Source organism: Perca fluviatilis, chromosome 9 (assembly GCF_010015445.1).
Source record: "Perca fluviatilis chromosome 9, GENO_Pfluv_1.0, whole genome shotgun sequence".
Taxonomy (NCBI): domain Eukaryota; kingdom Metazoa; phylum Chordata; class Actinopteri; order Perciformes; family Percidae; genus Perca; species Perca fluviatilis.
Window position 1 is genome coordinate 7261041 of NC_053120.1, and position 19573 is coordinate 7280613.

General features: G+C 39.5%; 1 protein-coding gene across 1 annotated transcript in view; it reads left to right on the top strand.

The window, feature by feature from the left end:
* Window positions 1–2506: 2506 nt before the first annotated feature.
* The window catches only part of LOC120565613 (phosphatase and actin regulator 1-like), a 22213-nt gene continuing 5146 nt past the window's right edge, over window positions 2507–19573 (top strand). Inside the window, exons 1-8 of the mRNA XM_039811515.1 lie at window positions 2507–2522; window positions 2777–3133; window positions 12200–12364; window positions 15596–15676; window positions 16911–16997; window positions 17147–17335; window positions 17429–17681; window positions 19043–19239. Of these exons, the coding sequence (XP_039667449.1) occupies window position 2522; window positions 2777–3133; window positions 12200–12364; window positions 15596–15676; window positions 16911–16997; window positions 17147–17335; window positions 17429–17681; window positions 19043–19239 (1330 nt within the window). The 5' untranslated portion in view covers window positions 2507–2521. The remainder of the gene's footprint in view (window positions 2523–2776; window positions 3134–12199; window positions 12365–15595; window positions 15677–16910; window positions 16998–17146; window positions 17336–17428; window positions 17682–19042; window positions 19240–19573) is intronic.

Here is a 19573-nt window from a genome sequence, read left to right on the forward strand (position 1 = left end):
TCTTTCTAACTTGGTCCTTGTTTCTACTTCAGTCAAGAACTGTTGTGGGTTTAACCGTCTTCTTCATAAAGCAGTTGTGGGTCTATGTGAGGCTAGTCTATATCCACGACCACGACGATCCACTTTCGGGATTGCTACGGTGCCGCCAGAAATCCTGCCGGATGTCCCTCTTTTCGGCCGGATGTCCGTTACCTTCCGCTTTCTGTTTTGTAATTTTAAACTCCGGTGGATTTATGGGGACTATGGTTAACTGTCCAATCTGAGTTTTCGTTGCACGACTAAAACAACCTTTGAACGTACACATTTTCCACCAAAACAAGTTCCTTCCAGAGACTATTTTGCAGGGGCACCATGGCTCCGTCCGGCGCTTAGCGCCGCCCAAGACGATTGTGATTGGTTTAGAGAAGAAATGCCAATAAACCAGAGCACGTTTTTCTCCCATCCCGGAAGGCTGTGTGGACTCGCCAGACCCTCCTCCGCTGCGCTGTGGAGGAAGGTCTGGCAAAACAAAGCATTGTGTGAAGGTGTCACTTTGGGCTCTGGGTAATTGTCATGTCATTTTTCACTATTTTCAGAACATTTACAAATCAATTGATTAATGGAGAAAATAATCAGCAGATTAATCCATAATGAAAATAATAATTATTGCCGTTTTATACAAGATCGTTAAAAAAAATGAGTGCCACTTCCAACCATCTACAACAGTGACATCCTGCTTTTACATTAAAACATGAGTAATAGTAATCTAATGCTATCATATATAATAGTATAACAATCACCGGGGAAATGTTTCTGCATTATTGGCTACTTTACCTTTAATACTTTAAGCGCATTTTGATGATTATACTTACATAGGCTGCTTTCACTTATGTAACCTTTTCAATGCAGCCCTTGTACGGTGTGATAATAGTAGGTTACTTTTACTATAGTAAAGGATCTGAACTACTTCCTCCACCACTGCTTGTAAGTGAGAGGAAGACTGGAGGTTTGTTACTTTATTGAAAGAGAGGGGCTCACTAGACTGGAGGCTTGTTCACTAAACCTCTCACCTTTCCTCTTGTGATACACAACCTTGTACTTTGAATTGTAAAGCCTTCGTGACTCATCGTCTGCAGCGAGGAAAATGCAGCGTATGCTTTTGATCTGAGCGTTATGTAAAATACATGATCAACACACACACGCATTGTACATGAGTAAAATGATAAATAACATCTAATTTATAGCCTCAACACACACACACACACACACACACGTCCAAGGCTTTGTATGCTTTGTGTACCCCAACTCAATGTTGTAACATGGAGGAGATAACGGAGTTCGCTTCTGATTAGACACCGACTCCTCCTCACCAGTCTGCACCATGTGGCTCAGTCTGTCACTGCTTTGAGACAGAGACAAAATCATTTCTTCCATATTACCTGTGAGTGAGCTCCACCTGCTGGCAGAGATCTGTAACTACAGCCTGTGACCCTTTGTTGGCCTCCACAGAACACAACCAACAAGCAACTTTTATGTTTTTATAGCTTTTCAAATTTAGCACAGAACATGAGATGCAGTACGATGCAAAACTTATATTTCTGTCCCTTTAGTATGGATAGCAAAATGAAGAAATCAAGAAAAATGATGATTAAAAAAATGCACAAATTAGTGTCTATTTAGAGAAACAAACCAATTTCATCCAGTATTTTTCACCCTTTTATTTCTGTAGTCGAAGAGTGTGAATCATAATTTTCATGGAGCAAATGTTAGTGAGTAGGCTACAAAACACAGACAGCTTTGAAGTGGGAACATATTGCTGCAGTCTTAGCTTTTCTCCATAGGATTCTTTCTAATGAAGTTCAGGATTGATTGTAGGATCCTATTGATTAGGCTACTTTTAGTACTCGCTGTGGGCTTATAACCTCATGTGAGTCTGAGTGCAAATGAATTCAAATAATATAGTCAATCCCTTTTTAAAATCTTATTTGTGTCATAGTTTTAATAATTTAATTGTTTGTTGAAGAGTTCCAAGAGTCTAGCTGATTTATAAAATTAAAATGGTGGTAATTTAAAATAACCAGAATTCAGAATTCAATGTCCATGTAGTACATTTGAAAAAAGAGGAGTAATAAAAAGTTCAAAGAAATAATTTATGCATTATATGTATACGTTTATATGTATTATTTCTATGTACTTTTTATTACAGATTTGTTTGTCTTATTTATGTATATACGCATAAAATACAATGCTAATCTAAAAAAGGACAAGAGGTTTAAAGGACAGTTGAGGATTAAAATAAAAGATTATTGGAAACCTGTGAGGGTTTTATTGCTGTATGTAAACATTTATTTTTTCAGCTTTTGAGTCACTTATGGACATGGTACAAAGACTCATGTAATTTGTGGTTTTTAACCTGAGGTGTATAAATCATATGATGCTCTCAACAGCGAGCTGTGATTGGCTAAATCTGGAGGGTAAAGTGCGTCAAAGTACAGCCGACGACACGGGCTAAAATCGGAAGTGAAGTTAGCCTTCAAAACAAAGTAAAGAAGACGAAGAAATGTATCGATTTATACGATTTAAATACGCATGACTTAACGAAGAAAGATCCAGAGTAGATTGTGGACTTTGTCAAAATAATATTATTCACGTATGGTAATGTATATTTTCTTGTTAAGAATATGGAGTGCCACATCTTTTAATCATTTAAGTTTATAGTTTGTATTATTTTTTATTTTGTACGGTTTGGGCGGAAGTAGTAGTAGTAGTTTCAAAAATGGGTGACTTGTTTTTTAAGTGGACAGAGCTCCAAACCAGTTAAAATCCCCCTCCTCCGGAGCGGAGCGCAGCAGAGGGCGAGAGGGTCCAGCGCCGCTGTCCGGCTCAAACATGGCGGGCCGTGGAGGCGACGTGATGTGTTCGTGGTCCGGGTTCGGCTCTGCCACCGACCTCCCATCTGTAGCCGTGTCCGAGGAGCAGAAACCGAGGAAGAGAAGGAGAGCTTTCTGCCTGAGCAGGATGAAGTCCCGCGGCAAACAGCAACAGCCCCAGCCCGCCGCAAACAACAACAACATGCCGTTCATGATGCACTGCCAGCTGGGAAAAGAGATCAAACACATCTGCCGCAACTGCCGGGGAGTGGAGCCGCTGGACGGTGAGAGAACCATAGACTTAATAATTTACATGGAGAAAACACGGTTCAGTTTACTACCACATAGACAGACAGGGAGGAAATGGACGTGTTTTTACTCTTCTGTTTTTAAATAATAATAATTATAATATGCCGGTGGCAGCTCTGCCTGCCGGGGGAAATCTGCTCTAGCCTACAGCACCGGGAGCACCACTCACATCAGCCCTAAAGGGTTAACCGTCCTTCAATTAACTCTATATAACTACGTGGTATTTTAAAAGCCCGTTGAATCCGTTATGTATAGCCTGTTTATGATTTAACTTAAGAATACAGTTACTGTGGATTTCAGAATTCTACATTTGGTTATTCATTTGAATAATTAATTTCGGTCATTTGGTCCACTTGCGTTATACCATCAACTCCACAGCATGTAGGCCTGAAATGATCAGTCAGTCATAGAACGTCTAATTAATGGACTTGTTGATTTAATTGAAAAATATGGCCCCACTCCCCAGTCATATTTGTCCACAGATGGATGCTGTCCCACAGAAGATCATTTAACTGTAATGTTTAGTAAATACTAATATTATTATTTGTTTTGGTAATAAGTTACAGCTAACCCCCTCACCCCCTCCCCCTAAAAAAAAAAGGACCAGTAAAACAGCCAGTCAATTTAAATGACTTAATCTTTACTTGCTCTAATTACTTACTCAGGGCTGCTGCTAATAATAAGTTCCAATGTCCATTAATCACTCTCTTTAAAAAAATAAATAAAAAAATCTATCCATTGAAATTGCATTTTTATGATTTCACAAGACAAATAGATAAATAAATGTATTGATTGATTATTTGTTTAGTCTATAAAATGTCATAAAATTGCCTCGGTTACATCTTTAAATGTCTTGTCCGAACAACAGTCCAAAACCCAGTGATATTCAGTTTACAATGATATTTTAAAAAGCAAATCTTCACAATTGAGAGGCTGGAACAGAGGATGGATGGTTATTTTTGCTTGTATATGATACAACATGATACCAACATTGCGGTTAATGAGTTTTCTGTCAATCGACTGATCAATGTATGGACTCCTTGTCGCAGCAGTAGTGTCATCACGCTCACAGCATCTTCGGCTCCCCTGACCAGCTGGCCGTAAACCGTGTCCAATCAATCAACTAGTGTTACTAGAGTTAATTTGAAAATCTCTCTCTAGTATTATTGTCTGTCTGCAGATCAATACAGTCATGAAGAAGATTGCTAAACATGTTCTGTTGAGTCAAGACCCAGAGATGTGACTATATATAAACTTGTTTCCAACAAAAACAGTCGATTTTAATGTCTTATTCAATCAAGACCTTAATTGGCGCTGCAACTAATGGTTATTTGTATTGGGGATTATTTATTATTTAGTCCATAAAATGATTACGAAAAATTGCCTGTTCCCAGAGCCAAAAGTTACGTCTGCAAATTGCTGTCTAAATACAGTCTAAAACCCAAAGATTTTCAAATAACCGATTTATAAAAAAGAAAGATTTGAGAATCTTAAAGGTCCCATGACATGCTGCTTTTTGGATGCTTTTATATAGGCCTTAGTGGTCCCCTAATACTGTATCTGAAGTCTCTTTTATATAGACCTTAGTGGTCCCCTAATACTGTATCTGAAGTCTCTTTTATATAGACCTTAGTGGTCCCCTAATACTGTATCTGAAGTCTCTTTTATATAGAACTTAGTGGTCCCCTAATACTGTATCTGAAGTCTCTTTTATATAGACCTTAGTGGTCCCCTAATACTGTATCTGAAGTCTCTTTTATATAGACCTTAGTGGTCCCCTAATACTGTATCTGAAGTCTCTTTTATATAGACCTTAGTGGTCCCCTAATACTGTATCTGAAGTCTCTTTTATATAGACCTTAGTGGTCCCCTAATACTGTATCTAAAGTCTCTTTTATATAGGCCTTATTGGTCCCCTAATACTGTATCTGAAGTCTCTTTTATATAGACCTTAGTGGTCCCCTAATACTGTATCTGAAGTCTATTTTATATAGACCTTAGTGGTCCCCTAATACTGATTTTTATATATTTTTTTTTTTTTTTTATATAAAATTTTTATTATTTTATTAAATTTGTTTTTTTTTTAAATATATATATATTTTTATAATATAAATTTTGTTTTTTTTTTATTTTTTTTTTTATTTATTAATGTTGTTTTTTTATTTTTTTTTATATTATATAAAAATAAGTGTTTTATTTATTTATTTATTTATTTTTTTTTTTTATTTTTTATATTTTTAAAATTTTTTTTTTTTTTTTTATTTTTTTTTTATAGAAAGTGTTGGTGTTTATTTTTATGTGTTTTTTTTTTTTATATAGTTGGGGGTTCTAAATTTTTTTGAAGTTTTTTTCCTGAAATTCAGCCTTGGTGCAGAATTACAGCCACTAGAGCCAGTCCCATAATAAGCATTCCTTAGAACATGCCATTTCTGTGTCTGTAGCTTTATGCTATTATTAAGAGGAGAGGGGCAAAGTGGAGGTGTGGCCTTGACCAACTGCCACTTTGCTCGTTTGAAAGCCATGATGTCTCTCTCTCATGGGTGGGCCAAATTCTCTGGGCGGGCAAAGCAGAGAAAGGGGAGGTAACCTTGCTCCTTATGACCTCATAAGGAGAAGATTCCAGATCAGCCCATCTGAGCTTTCATTTTCTCAAAGGCAGAGCAGGATACCCAGGGCTCGGTTTACACCTATCACCATTTCTAGCCACTGGGGGACCATAGGCAGGCTGGGGGAACGCATATTAATGTTAAAAAAAACTCATGAAGTTACATTTTCATGCCATGGGACCTTTTTAAACTAGTACATTTCTGGCATTTTTGCTTAATAAATGAGCAGAATCTACTGTTAGAAAAATAATTCTTTCTTAAGCAATTTAATTAATTGACTAATTGCTTTGGTAAGGTCATACTCAAGACTAAAGATTTTCTTAGTCAACTGATGAGCTACTGTATAATCACTGAATTTATTTGATTGATTTACAAGTTGATTTCATTGGAAAATCTATCAAGCTACTTTCCCACCACAGATCAATACAGTCATGCAGAAGAGTGATGCTTAATATCTATGTGCCTACTCTCAACACAAAACCCAATCACGTATTGATTAATTACAGCTCATTTCCAACAATAAGACTACAACCCCCCCCCCTCCCAACTAATCCAAAAACATGAATGGACAGTGAACCGGGATTAGTCAGCTAATGCAGTGAGAGGTTTCAGGCCCGGCAGCGTCATCGCGTTTGGCTGCTCTGAGCTTGTTGTTGAGTGAGTCAAGAAAACAGACCCGGGGCCTGACTGAAAGAATGTCTCCCTGCAGCGTGAGTCCGAGCCCTCTGATTCACTCCGCTGCTCAGGGGGTCCGTCAACCTCGGCAGGGACAGGGCGCTTTGTTTACAGGGACAAAGATGAGTCAGGAGGCCTCAACGTGACCCCTCAAAACCACGATGTAATCACCTCAGAGATGAAAACACTGCATCTCTTCTAGGGCTGCACAACATATCGTTTCTTTATATCCACTGGCGCAATACACACATCGCAAAAGGTTGAGACCCAATCGCAAAAGACACTCAGAGATTTGTTTGTGTTAGTTGAAAGAAAACTACTTGTTATTCTTTTTTTAGTTATGCTTTTTAAATTCAATTAAATCTTTAATTTGTTCAATAAAAGAATGTCAGAAATGATTCCATTTCATTTGTTTTAATGCAGAACTGAGTACACATGAATATCGCGATATTCAATAACGTTATCTCATACACACTGGTCCACACTGGGCCACCAGTGGTGCACCTTCTCTAAGCAGGCATGCATTAAGACAACGTGGTGCCCCTGGGCACTATACCTCAAAACCCAACTACATACATGTAGGCATATGAGCAATGAGCACTATATTCAAATGTCTCAATTCAAAAAGCCAAAATCAATAGTATATACAGTATTGCAGCATTGTGGGTCGGTCAAATATGTATTTTTCCAACTTTATTTCATGGGCCCTGAAAGCAACTCTGATTGGTCAAAAACTTTCACAAGCATCATGGGGAAGCTAAAACTGCTTTATCATCACAGCTACTGACAAGAAAAGGACCGAAAATGAATAAGATACGGACAAAAGACTATCAATATTAGATCTAAAATATGGATTTATTGCACAAAGTCCTCTGAAAGAAGTACGAGTTCTAGGAAAAGAAGCGCAGACTGTGGACCGCTCTTTTACACTTCTCTGCTTACTGAAAAAAAAAAAATTCTTTGCTTGCCAATTACATTGAATCAAGAAAGCCAACCACTTATCATTTTTTATAACAGTTAATATTTTACATTACTCATTATGATAAGATTTTTAGGGGGGTTAAACTGGCCACTTTTGATTATTGTTAAACCCCCCCCCCCCATGATACATTTGCGCGTACTTGTGGACCAACTCATCTCTGACAGATTGGGGAGGGGGAGTGATAGTGGTCATGTAATATTGATTTATTTATTATTATTATTATTATTATTATTATTATTATTATTATTATTATTGTTGTGAAATTAGTGTTCATAAACGTAATGTATGGTCTTTCAACAATTTCAGGTAAATAATATAACAATTTACGAAAAATATTGTTAAAGCTTGTGTCATGTGGTGCCTCCCCCCCCCCCGACTGGTTGTGAATGGTTGGGGCCCCTGGGCACTGGCCCACTGGCCCTTATGCATAATCCGGACATGTCTCTTAAGAGGCTCCGACAGCTTCGGCGGCGTACAGAAACTTTTCCTGCCACAATCAATAAAACTGTACAACAATTCACAGCCGTGTGACAATATTGCACTATTATGCTACTTGCACACTGGCTACTCCACATTTAATATTCTACATTTTATATTTTAAAATCTACACTATGTATGTAGGTTGTAAATTGTAAACATGTACATTCTTTTCATCCCTCTAAGTATCTTTTTTTTTTCAGTAGGTGTTCTGGTATTTTGATCTTTTGTTATCTTATTTTATCAATTTTGTATCTTATCTATTATTTCTAGTGTATTTTCTGTATGTGAGTGAGTGTGTATGTCTTGTAACTTGCTGCTGTAAGAGTAATTTCCCAGTTTGGGATTAATAAAATATATCTATCTATCTGTCTACCTGTCTATCTATCCATCCACAAATCTTTCATCCATCCATCCATCCATCCACAAGTCTTTCTCATATCGTGCAGCCCTGTTCTCCTTCTGACGTGAAAACACTAACGTGGTCTTCATTACTTACCTTTCTTTTATTTGTCCAGGGAAAGTTTCCGTAAGCTCTCTGATATTCACACCAGGGTGCTACCCAGACCTGCCACAGGGACAGCTGTGGAGGGAACAGGGAGAGGGCTTGGGGTTGCGGGGTTAGGGGGGGGGGGTTAGATGTTGTTGTTCCTGTTGTTGAAGTCCCGCTCGATGGTGGCTGCTGAGCTGGGACCGATTGGAACTGACGTCCCTTTTTGTAACAAGGCCACCTGAAGGCTGACGTCTCCTCCTGTCTGCAGCAGCTTACTGCTTCACATTGATTTGTATTACTGTATACTGTTCAGCTTCTGTTTGTGGTCGTCCTTCCCTTGGCTCATTCTGCCTGGTAAGAACAATCTGAAATTGGCAAGGTTTTGATTTTAAGTGAGGAACTTTCTGATCAAAGAATGAAGCAAACAAGATCAGGAATCTGACCAAACACTCAATGGCAGCATTTAGCCAGGGTTGGGCATCGTCTGGATTTGAACAATTCTGATTCCAATTCCGATTCTTCCTTTCGATTCCGGTTCTTATCGATTCTTGATTCTGATTCTTTGAGGGGTGGAGTTGAAACGGGTCACATGCCTATTTTCACAAATAAACGTTTTATTTTGATTCAGTGGTGGTTTACAGGGCTTTTTCAATGTATTGTTGTAAATTATTGTAAGACCTGAAAGATTGTATGCTGTATTTGCATATCTATTTGTTTTGTAATAAAATGATATTGTGAAGTAGGGGCAGGACCAAATGCTTCCGCCTGCTCCTTCTCGAACTAATCCTTTTTTATTTTTTCTTGGTTTTTGGTAAATTCTGATTGTTTGTTTTATTTTGTGGTTTTAATTTAATTTAAAAAACATTTTGCAACACTGTTGATTGTTCGAGATAAATAATAAAATGAAGTGAAATGAAAATAAAGCCACACTAGAGCGCTGCTTACTGTGTAGCAAGGCTGCAACACAACAAGCGCCTGGCCGCTATGGAAACCACAACTTGCGCATGTTAAATTGGGAAGCGATGATCGGATTTGAAATCAAATCCTCTAAACAATTCCAATAAAGAAATTATTCCACTTGAATCGTAATTTTTTAACAGATAGGAATCTGTTCTCCATACCCAACCCTACATTTAGCACTTGACAGTTGTTGATGCTTCGAACACATTATGGTCTTTGCCAAAAAAGTATTGAGATTCAATACCCAGCAATACCACCATGGAAGTCATGTTTTAGCCCTACAGAGTGGGGAAGTGTGCAAATATTGTGTGTGTGTGTGTGTGTGTGTGTGTTTACATCCACTATACTGCCTGCTGAAATGCTGGCTCCCTGTTTTATTTTCTTCATCGCCTCTGGCTCCGGCCTCATGCCCTCGTTCCGTAGAGCCCGTGTCATAAAGCAGGATGTTGCGTGTAATGGGATAGGTGTAATTTCAAATGAAACTGGTGCACGCTGTATAGAAAACAGCCTCCAGCGTGATTACTTTTTAAACAACTAGTCGGGCAGAGAGAACAGCAGTTCAGAGTCAGTGAGTGGAAAAAGTGGAGGAGGGAATGGAATGAAGGTGATTTATTTTTTTTGTTTAAAAAAAAAAATAAAATACTTGAAGAAAGAGAAAATCCTGCACACTGCTCTTGCTTGTGTTGTTAGTTTTCTTTAATAAATGGTGATGCTGCAGCAAGAGCAGTGTGCAGGATTTTCTCTTTCTTCAAGTCCTTGTTTTGTCCCACGCACCTGCACAGAAGAATTGTTAGGATGTGCGACTGTTTTCTGTAAAAGTGTTTTAAGAAATATCTTGTGGATATTCACTAGGGGTGGGGGAAAAAATCGATACAGCATAGTATCGCGATATTTTTTGTGGCAATACTGTATCGATACACAGACGCCAAGTATCGATCTTTTATTAGATATGTGTTGGTCTGTTTGTCTGCTTGACAATCCCACTTTTGCAGCAATACAATTGAAGTGAGATGAACAAACAGATACATTTATCTTTTTAGATAAAACAGATGTTGACAAAATTTTCCTTTGGGGACATCATTTGAAACTGGGAAAAATTTGAAGTTGGAAAAAAGGTAATAAATTGCAATATATCGCAGAATATTGCAATATGTTTAAAATCGCAATAATATTGTATCGTGACATAAGTATCGTGATGATATCGTATCGTGAGCCCTCTGGTGATTCCCACCCCTAATATTCACTGCAACCCTTCTTGTTTACCGTCAGTCCATGTCCCACTTTCCTGTCCATGTTTAATTCCTCTCTGTCAGGCCTGTCCAGAGCCTTCTCTTCATTTGTGCCTCAATGAGGCTTTTCTGTGGGAGTTTTTTCCTCTTGTCTAACTGAGATGAAGAGAATAAGCTTTACTCGACTTGATTATGCACAGCCCCCCTGGGAGAATGTGTCCCACGATGTTTGAATCACAAACCAAGTGATCATCTGTTTTCCTCCTCTGTGGATTTAAGAAGCCCAGTATTACAGAAAATATGCGATATGATAACTGGATATTTACTTTCTACCTGAGTAAGAAAAGCAACGTAAAATAATGTGCTATCCAGTCCTATAAATCTTGAGCTTATCTCCCTTTTAAAAACTCATATTTTTAACATTGGTATAATTTTACCAATTATTTAGTAGGGCTGTGCTCGATTAAAGAAATTCTTAGTCGACTAACACTCATTCAATTGTATCGACTAATCGATTAGTTGATTTAATCGACAGATCTGTAAATCTGAGTTTCTCCGCAAAGAGTCATGCAAAAGCACCACTTTAATTCTTGTGTTTACCAGAGATGTGCTCGTACGTTTCTCGGAAATAAGTCATTCAGCATGAAAAAAGCATCAAACATGACTAATCGACTAAAGAAATCTAAGTTGACTAAGACCAAAACGACCAATTAGTCGACTAATCGACTAAGAGGGAGCAGCCCTACTATTTAGTGCCTGACTCTGACTGACTCTTTCTTATTTTTTATTTTTGGGCTAAAAATGAAGTTTGTTTTTAACAAATATTTATTGGCATTTAGTTTTTTCAGCACATCAAGACAATTACAGATGTACCTCCCCATCTTTTCTTCGGCGTTATTAAGCCTTGGAGTTTTAGGGAACAGGCCAAGAATACACATCATTGGAAATTCTGTTTGTTTGGCCTAAACTATGAAATGAAAAATGTGTCAGAACACATCTTCCCAAATGTCTTTGATCCTTGGGCAATCCCAGAAACAGTGTGCCCTTTTGTAGCATGGCATTTCACACATTGGTCTGGATTATTGGCACTAAAATATGTGTAATAGGGAGGGAGTTAACATAAGCACATACGATCCATTTGTACTGTGAAGTCAGAATGGATTTTTCTGAGTAGCCCTGACATTAAGTGGGTGTGACAATTTTATAGGTGTGCTTAGATTGATTCCATGTGACAAATGAGGAGTCATTACAGCAAAAAGGGCATCTAGGACTGTTGCCCTATAAGTTATTTAAGAATATCAAACCGAGAAAAGCGTCAAAGGTTAAGAAGCTTGCCATTTCGGCTTAAAAAATGACAATAAAATATTGATTATCAAAATTGTAGCTGATTAACTTTCGGTCGATCTCTTGAACAATTAATCAGCTAATCATTGTAGCTGTATATCCCCAATTTTTTTTTTTTTTTTTCTAATTAAAAGATAAATACCTAGTACTCATATATTTTCTTTCTGCTGTTATTGTGTCAAGGATAAAAGAAACTCTATATAAAGCAAGTCAAAAACATGTTTTGTAAGTGTTGTTTACCTGCTTTTTGATGGCCGTGTTGTTCTGTTATCCAGCTGAGGAAGTGGAGAGGTTGGCAGCGATGCGCTCTGATTCGCTGGTTCCGGGAACACACACGCCTCCCATTCGGCGGCGGAGCAAATTTGCCACCCTGGGACGTCTGTTCAAACCCTGGAAATGGAGGAAGAAGAAGAGTGAAACGTTCAAGCAGACCTCTGCGGGTGAGAACACTGCAAACACAACACTCCCGTCATCTCCCAGTTCCCCACCTCTCCCTCCCTGAAGTAAACCGCTTCACTCAGTCACAGCTAGGGCTGCTCGATCATGGGAAAAATAATAATCACAATTATTTTTGGTCAATTTTGAAATCACAATTATTTAAAAGGATTACTCATTTGGCATTTTTGTGCTTCTCCAGACTCGACAGATAATGAGCTGCACTATGAAGTGCGTCTTTAATAAAAGACTGCGTTGCAGGCGTTGTCGTTGGGCTTGTCTTCTCTTTCTGTTTCGTCGTCGTTATTAACATTAGTTGGTCATTGGTGACTCTGTGCCTATGTTTCAGGTGGTTAAACAGATCTGTGGTGCAGATGATGCATTTCTGTTCCACATCGGATTCCTCAAATTCAAACTTTTCCCATTTACATATATGCATACATACATTACATTACATTACATGAAACTGTATACAATTTTTAAACTTACACACTGTTATGGAAGTGATATTTTGATGCTACAAGAGCGTAATGGTGCAGCACCAGTGATCAACACCTAATAAAGGTTTGACAGTGGAAATCCCAGATTATCAACATCTAGCAAACTGATCTTTGGGCCAAGATTTTTTTTTTTTTTTTTTGTCCAAAATCCCAGAATCCAAATCCATGTCTTACTTTTTGAGATATGATACTCGCCAAGGAAGAAATGAATACTTTTCTTTACAAAATATGAATGTGTTTTGGTTTGTTGTTTTTATTTACAGTATAGCCATTTACACAGGTTCAAGTTTGAAGTACAATCAGATAAAATATTACCAAAAGTCTAATTTCAAAATGTAAGAAATGAAAATAATATAAATGTAAAAATACAAGAGGCACATCCAGAAGAACTACCCGGCAGTATATAAAGTAATTAAAACAAGCTGCAACATTAAAGTGATGAACACAGTAATGTATCAATCATTTTTATCCAATAATATAATATATTAATTGTGATGATCAGGGACATTTTGCATAACCGGTACTTTTACTCTATGTATTTAGAGTATATTTTGATGCTAATACTTTTGTACTTTTACTTAACATTTTGACATTTTGCAGTTGTTTTACTCATAAAAGAGTATTTCTACACTGTAGTATTGCTACTTTTAAGTAAATGATCTTAGTACTTCTTCCACACTAACTGAAGAAAAGGAAGTATCAAGAGTTTGTGGAAAAATCAAGCAAATTACTCATTTACACAATATATATATGTCTTTCTCTCAGTTTGAACATTACGACTCAAAGCTGTTAATTACAGTGTTCATCGGAGATGCAAACACACCAGCTGTGCAAGTGCAGTTGATTGGGAACGTTCACTGCAGTTGATTAAAGCGTTCATTATACTCGCCATTCCCAACCTGTCGCGCGACAGTGTGACGTCATGGGAGCGCCGCGACTATTTCTACTCGCGCGTGGTGGTCGCGAAACTAGTTGCAGTCTTCTCCTGAACAGAGGTGTCGCAACTGAGCAAAGGCTACCGACTTTCGCTATTTCTACGGACTAGAAGAAGAAAAAGGTAACCAACGGCAGAACTGGCAGCAGCGTTGACGTCAATGTCAACAGTGGCTGAGATGATGTTGGAGTCAAAGGATGAGGAAGAACAGCTGCTTTTGAGCCTGCTTGCAAAGAAACGAAGAAAAAGAAGGTGGAAAGTTCGTCCTTTGAATAACACCAGACATAAATATGGTGAGTTCAATATCCTCATGAAACAAATGAGGATGATAGACGAAGAGAAGCACTTTGAATACTTCAGAATGTCTGCACAACGATTCCATGACCTACTTCGTCGGTTCAAGCCTTTCATTCACTATAAAAGAACTCCTCTTAACCCAGTAACTTTACAAGAGAGACTTGCAGTTACTCGGAGAGTCCTGGCATCCGCTACCAGCAAGAATGCAGTGGCTATTGGTGCACTTGCTCGGAAAGCTTTCCCTCGAACTCGTCCATGCGTCCTGTTTCCACTTTGTTGTGCGCCGCTGAAAAAAATAGTGGTGCCAGTAAGAGCTACGTCATTTTACTGTGACTGTAAAGAAGCCTTTCGATCACTGCAAACACACACACACACACACACACACACACATATACAGGTAGATGCACGTTGTGAGCTTTAAATGCCGTGTCGCCTCTTTTACATTTATCTACCTCGATGTTAGTGAACGTGGATATTAGTACATATGTCTGATTCTCGGCTACAATCTGCACTCAGTGGAAAACTGCGGAATAGCACAGCATTTAATTTGGACAGAGAAATGGGAGCTGTTGTTGTTTCTCAGCTGGCCGAATGGTTTTACATCCCGATGTCACCGAGAGACACAAACACGCAGCAGAGTGGCGAAGAGAGGCTGCAGCCAAGCTGTTCTCCCAGCTGTCGCAGCAGGTTGCTTCCTTTCTCTCTATGCACATAAAACACAATATACATTTTAACACACAGACACACACACACACACACACACACACACACACACACACACACACATACACATACAGGTAGATGCATGTTGTGAGCACCATGTGTTACTGCTGGACTCTTGCCATCATTCAGTCCAGGTGCATTAGATTATGTTGGAATTCATGGTTCATCGTGGTGTGATACAGAGAAAGTAACCACGTGTTTTCTGTAAAGCATACTGAAACTGGAAGCTATTATAATTGTTTTTTAAAAACTATCAAATCTAATTGCAATAATTAACTTACCGGAGAGACAGTGGTTTCTATCTGTAATTTGTTTGACCACATACATAAAAACAAAAATAAATACCCGTATTTACTTGCTCGATGTGGCGTTTGCCCCAGGCCAAGAAAGTAAAGGCATGAATGATGCAAGATAAATGATAATAAGTAAATACACTAGCTTTTTGTTTTCTTATCCCACTTTTGTTGTTGTTGATTATTTAGCAATAATGTTGCTAAAAACATAATGCTCATGTCCAGAGAATGTATCAAATCTGAAACAGATGAGTATGATGACAATCTTTTTTTTTTTTACTCCATGTTGACAACCTTTCAGTCATAGCTGTACTATATGTCCTATATTAACTGTCTTATTGGGCCATCAAATATAAAATTATGGAGCACAGGTTTTGGTAGTACACAGTTATCGTTGTATATTCCCTACTTGTTGAGTCAAAATTATATGTTTGTCTGTATATATATATATATATATATATTTTTCTATATTCTTTTCTGCTTCCTCAGTGTTGGAGAGGAAGATGTCCACTCGCCAGAGCAGAGAGGAGCTCATCAAGAAAGGAGTGCTGAAGGAGGTTTATGAGAAAGGTGAGGGGCAAGAAAACAAAGGCGATCACCAAAAATGTAGGGCGAAATGGTTGAAGGGCTGAAACGACCAGTTGACTAATGCGTTTGTTAGTTGATCTAGGGCTCCAACACTCTGCCTCCTCTGCCTTAAGTCGGATTCATGGTTATGCGGAGGCTCCACGCAGAGCTTTCGCCGTAGCCTACGTAAGTGGCCTGAGGTTTACCCTTGTGCGTTGGTGTGTGCGTCGATCTCTTGAAAGCTGTTACCTGTCGAGAAGAAATGTGGCTACATCTGCATCGCTCTTCAGATCTTTAAAATCCCGCAGCTCACGCCACCTCTGAAAAGCCACTCCAATATTCACCCGAGTTTTGGGAAACCTTTCTGCAGCTTGTGCGCGGGGAAGGGGATGGGAGAACGCTATTATATGCGCGTGTGTGCCTGAGCAGTGATTGACAGGCAGATAGACACCCCCCCCTCCCCCCTTGATTTCATGTCGTCTATGGAGAAGCAGAACCAGGAAATGAGTAGGGGGAAATGCAACGGTGCATGTCAGGCTACGGTGTAGGGTCTCCACGTACCTACGTACAGTACAGGCCAAACGTTTGGACACACCTTCTCATTCAATGTGTTTCTTTATTTTCATGACTATTTACATTGTAGATTCTCACTGAAGGCATCAAAACTATGAATGAACACATATGGAATTATGTACTTAACAAAAAAGTGTGAAATAACTGAAAACATGTCTTATATTTTAGATTCTTCAAAGTAGCCACCCTTTGCTTTTTTGATAGCGCTGCAAACCCTTGGTGTTCTCTCAATGAGCTTCATGAGGTAGTCACCTGAAATGGTTTTACCTTCACAGGTGTGCTTTGTCAGGGTTAATTAGTGGAATTTTGTCCCTTTTATTAATAAAAAAGCAAAGGGTGGCTACTTTGAAGAATCTAAAATATAAGACATGTTTTCAGTTATTTCACACTTTTTGGTTAAGTACATAATTCCATATGTGTTCATTCATAGTTTTGATGCCTTCAGTGAGAATCTACAATGGAAATAGTCATGAAAATAAAAAGGAAACGCATTGAATGAGAAGGTGTGTCCAAACTTTTGGCCTGTACTGTACGTACCCACATGTTGATTTAACGCAGAAGCATAAATCAGCCTTTATAATTTCAGTCTGTCTTTCGCTTAACTATTTTTGACTCTCGTCCCCTCATTCACCTTTTCCTGCTCCCCCACTCTCTGTCTGTACAGACGGCTCTTCCCCGGCTGTACGCGAGGATGCGAAGATGGAGAACGGGCGATCTCTGCTGCTCGCCTCCGCCATGTTGGAGTCTGAAGGTACTGAGCTGATGGAGGGAGCTTCCGCCGCTGTAGGTAGGCAGGCAGCAGAGCCACGCCACCATTGTCTCTCATCTCATCTCTCGCCTCACATTGTAGCATCGGACTGTTTTTTATTTTTTTTTTATTTCTGCGTTTCTTCTCCTCAGGCTCTCTGGAGTTCCAGATGCCAAGTGAGGGCGCGTGTCAACAGGACTACGGGCAAAAATCCACGGAGAAGTCCACTGTGTATCCGTCTGACGGCGCTGAATCAACGCTCTCCAGACCCCCCGCGCTACACAAACAACCTCCTGCGCTGCCACCCAAACCCTTCAACAGGCTACCTAATCACATCATAGGTACGTGTGTCTTTGTGCACGCTCATAAACTGCCTATGTGACTCTCCTATGTACGCCTGTCTAATATGTTCACATATCTCCCTGTCTGTGCAGACGGTGCCCCGGTGAAGTTGCCGTGTATGTTGTCGAAGTTGTCTCCTCCTCTACCTCCAAAGAAACTCATGATCTCCGTACCTGCAGGGAGCATGGAGCCCTCTTTGCTCGCCTTCCAGAAGTGCCCCCCTCCCAGCCACGCTCCAATGGGCGGGCACTCCCTGCAGTACGGGGCGCTACCCCTCCACCCCCCCAGCCGAATAATAGAGGAGCTCAACAAGACCCTGGCCCTGACCATGCAGAGGTTTGAAAGGTGAGGATCAAACACAGAGAAGTGGGTATGTATATGAGGAGTAAGATTTATTTATTATGTTTATTAAGATTTATTTATCTGTTAACGTGCCAGGGTTAGCCAGCCTGTACATTTTTTTTTACCTGTAGTCTTAGTTACCTAGCATGCATGCTTTATGCTGGTGTGAAACTAGTGCGCCTGGAAAGGTCCTGCCTGGCCAGGGGATCGAACGCTGCAGTGCCTACTTGCTGTGAGGCAGCAGTGCTAACCACTGAGCCACCGTGTATTAGGGCTGCCCCCATTTAGTCAATTAGTCGACTAATCGGTCGTTTCGATCTGAGTCGACTAGAATTTCTCTAGTTGTTTAGTCATCTTCTATGCTTTCTTTCCCATGCTCTTTGAATTCTGAGCACATCTCTGGTAAACACCAGATTTAAAGTGGTGTTTTTGCGTGTGGAGAAACTCAACAAAATAGCACAAGAGTGTTAGTCGACTAAGAGTTACTTTAGCCGAGGACAGCCCTAATACACATTTGCATTATGTACATTTTGAGTTAAGTTTTTACTTTTTAAAGTCCCATGGCATGAAAATGTCACTTTGAGGTTTTTTAACATTAATATGTGTTCCCCCAGCCTGCCTATGGTCCCCCAGTGGCTAGAAATGGTGATAGGTGTAAACCGAGCCCTGGGTATCCTGCTCTGCCTTTGAGAAAATGAAAGCTCAGATGGGCCGATCTGGAATCTTCTCCTTATGAGGTCATAAGGAGCAAGGTTACCTCCCCTTTCTCTGCTTTGCCCACCCAGACATACAGCACATCCTAAGGAAAGCTCATTGTGGGACTGGCTCTAGTGGCTGTAATTCTGCACAAAGGCTGAATTTTGGGAAAGAGACTTCAGATACAGTATTAGGGGACCACTAAGGTCTATATAAAAGAGACTTCAGATACAGTATTAGGGGACCACTAAGGTCTATATAAAAGAGACTTCAGATACAGTATTAGGGGACCACTAAGGTCTATATAAAAGAGACTTCAGATACAGTATTAGGGGACCACTAAGGTCTATATAAAAGAGACTTCAGATACAGTATTAGGGGACCACTAAAGTCTATATAAAAGGATCCAAAGAGCACCATGTCATGGGACCTTTAAATCTCTTTTTTTAGAAACTCTTCTGGTTTCTGCTGAAATGACTGCAGGGAGGAAAAATACTGTCAAAATATCGCAAATGGAAAACGGAGGCGTTTTCATCAGCTCTGATCTTTGATTGGTTCGTGGGCTTATCGCCCGTTTCGCCCTCTCACACCCAGCTGCTGTTATTTCACACCTTCACGCGACGCTGAGCACACACCTCTGACCTTTGCCCTTTCCCACCGACCTGCAGCTCCATGATGCACGCCGTTCCCACGGTGATGATCGAGTGTGACGACGACAAAGAGAACCTCCCCAACGAGGTGGACTACGAGGACCTGCCTGACGAAGAAGAAGAAGAAGAAGAGGAGCAAGAGGAGGAAGAAGACGACGACGATGAGGAAGACGAAGATGAAGAGGAGGAGGATGATGATGATACATTGTTTACAAGTAAGTCTTTTTTTTTCTTTAGGGGAATAAGTAGGGCTGGGGGCCATAGCTTTGTCCCGATTCGATTCTTTCAAGATACACTGGTTCCAATTTGATTTGTTTTGCAGTTTTTATTCATTGCGATTCGATTGTATTGAGTATTGCGATTATTATTATTTTTTTCCTTCTTTCATAAAAACAAAAGTTGAGTAATACACTTCTAGAGACAATATATCATGAGACAGTTCTATAATGTAATTGTTTTCTAAGAAGAATGCACATCACATGTCAGTCAGTCAGTCAGTCTGACATTTATTTCATTTTTGGCATTTTCTGCTTTCGTTCTGTTTTGCTG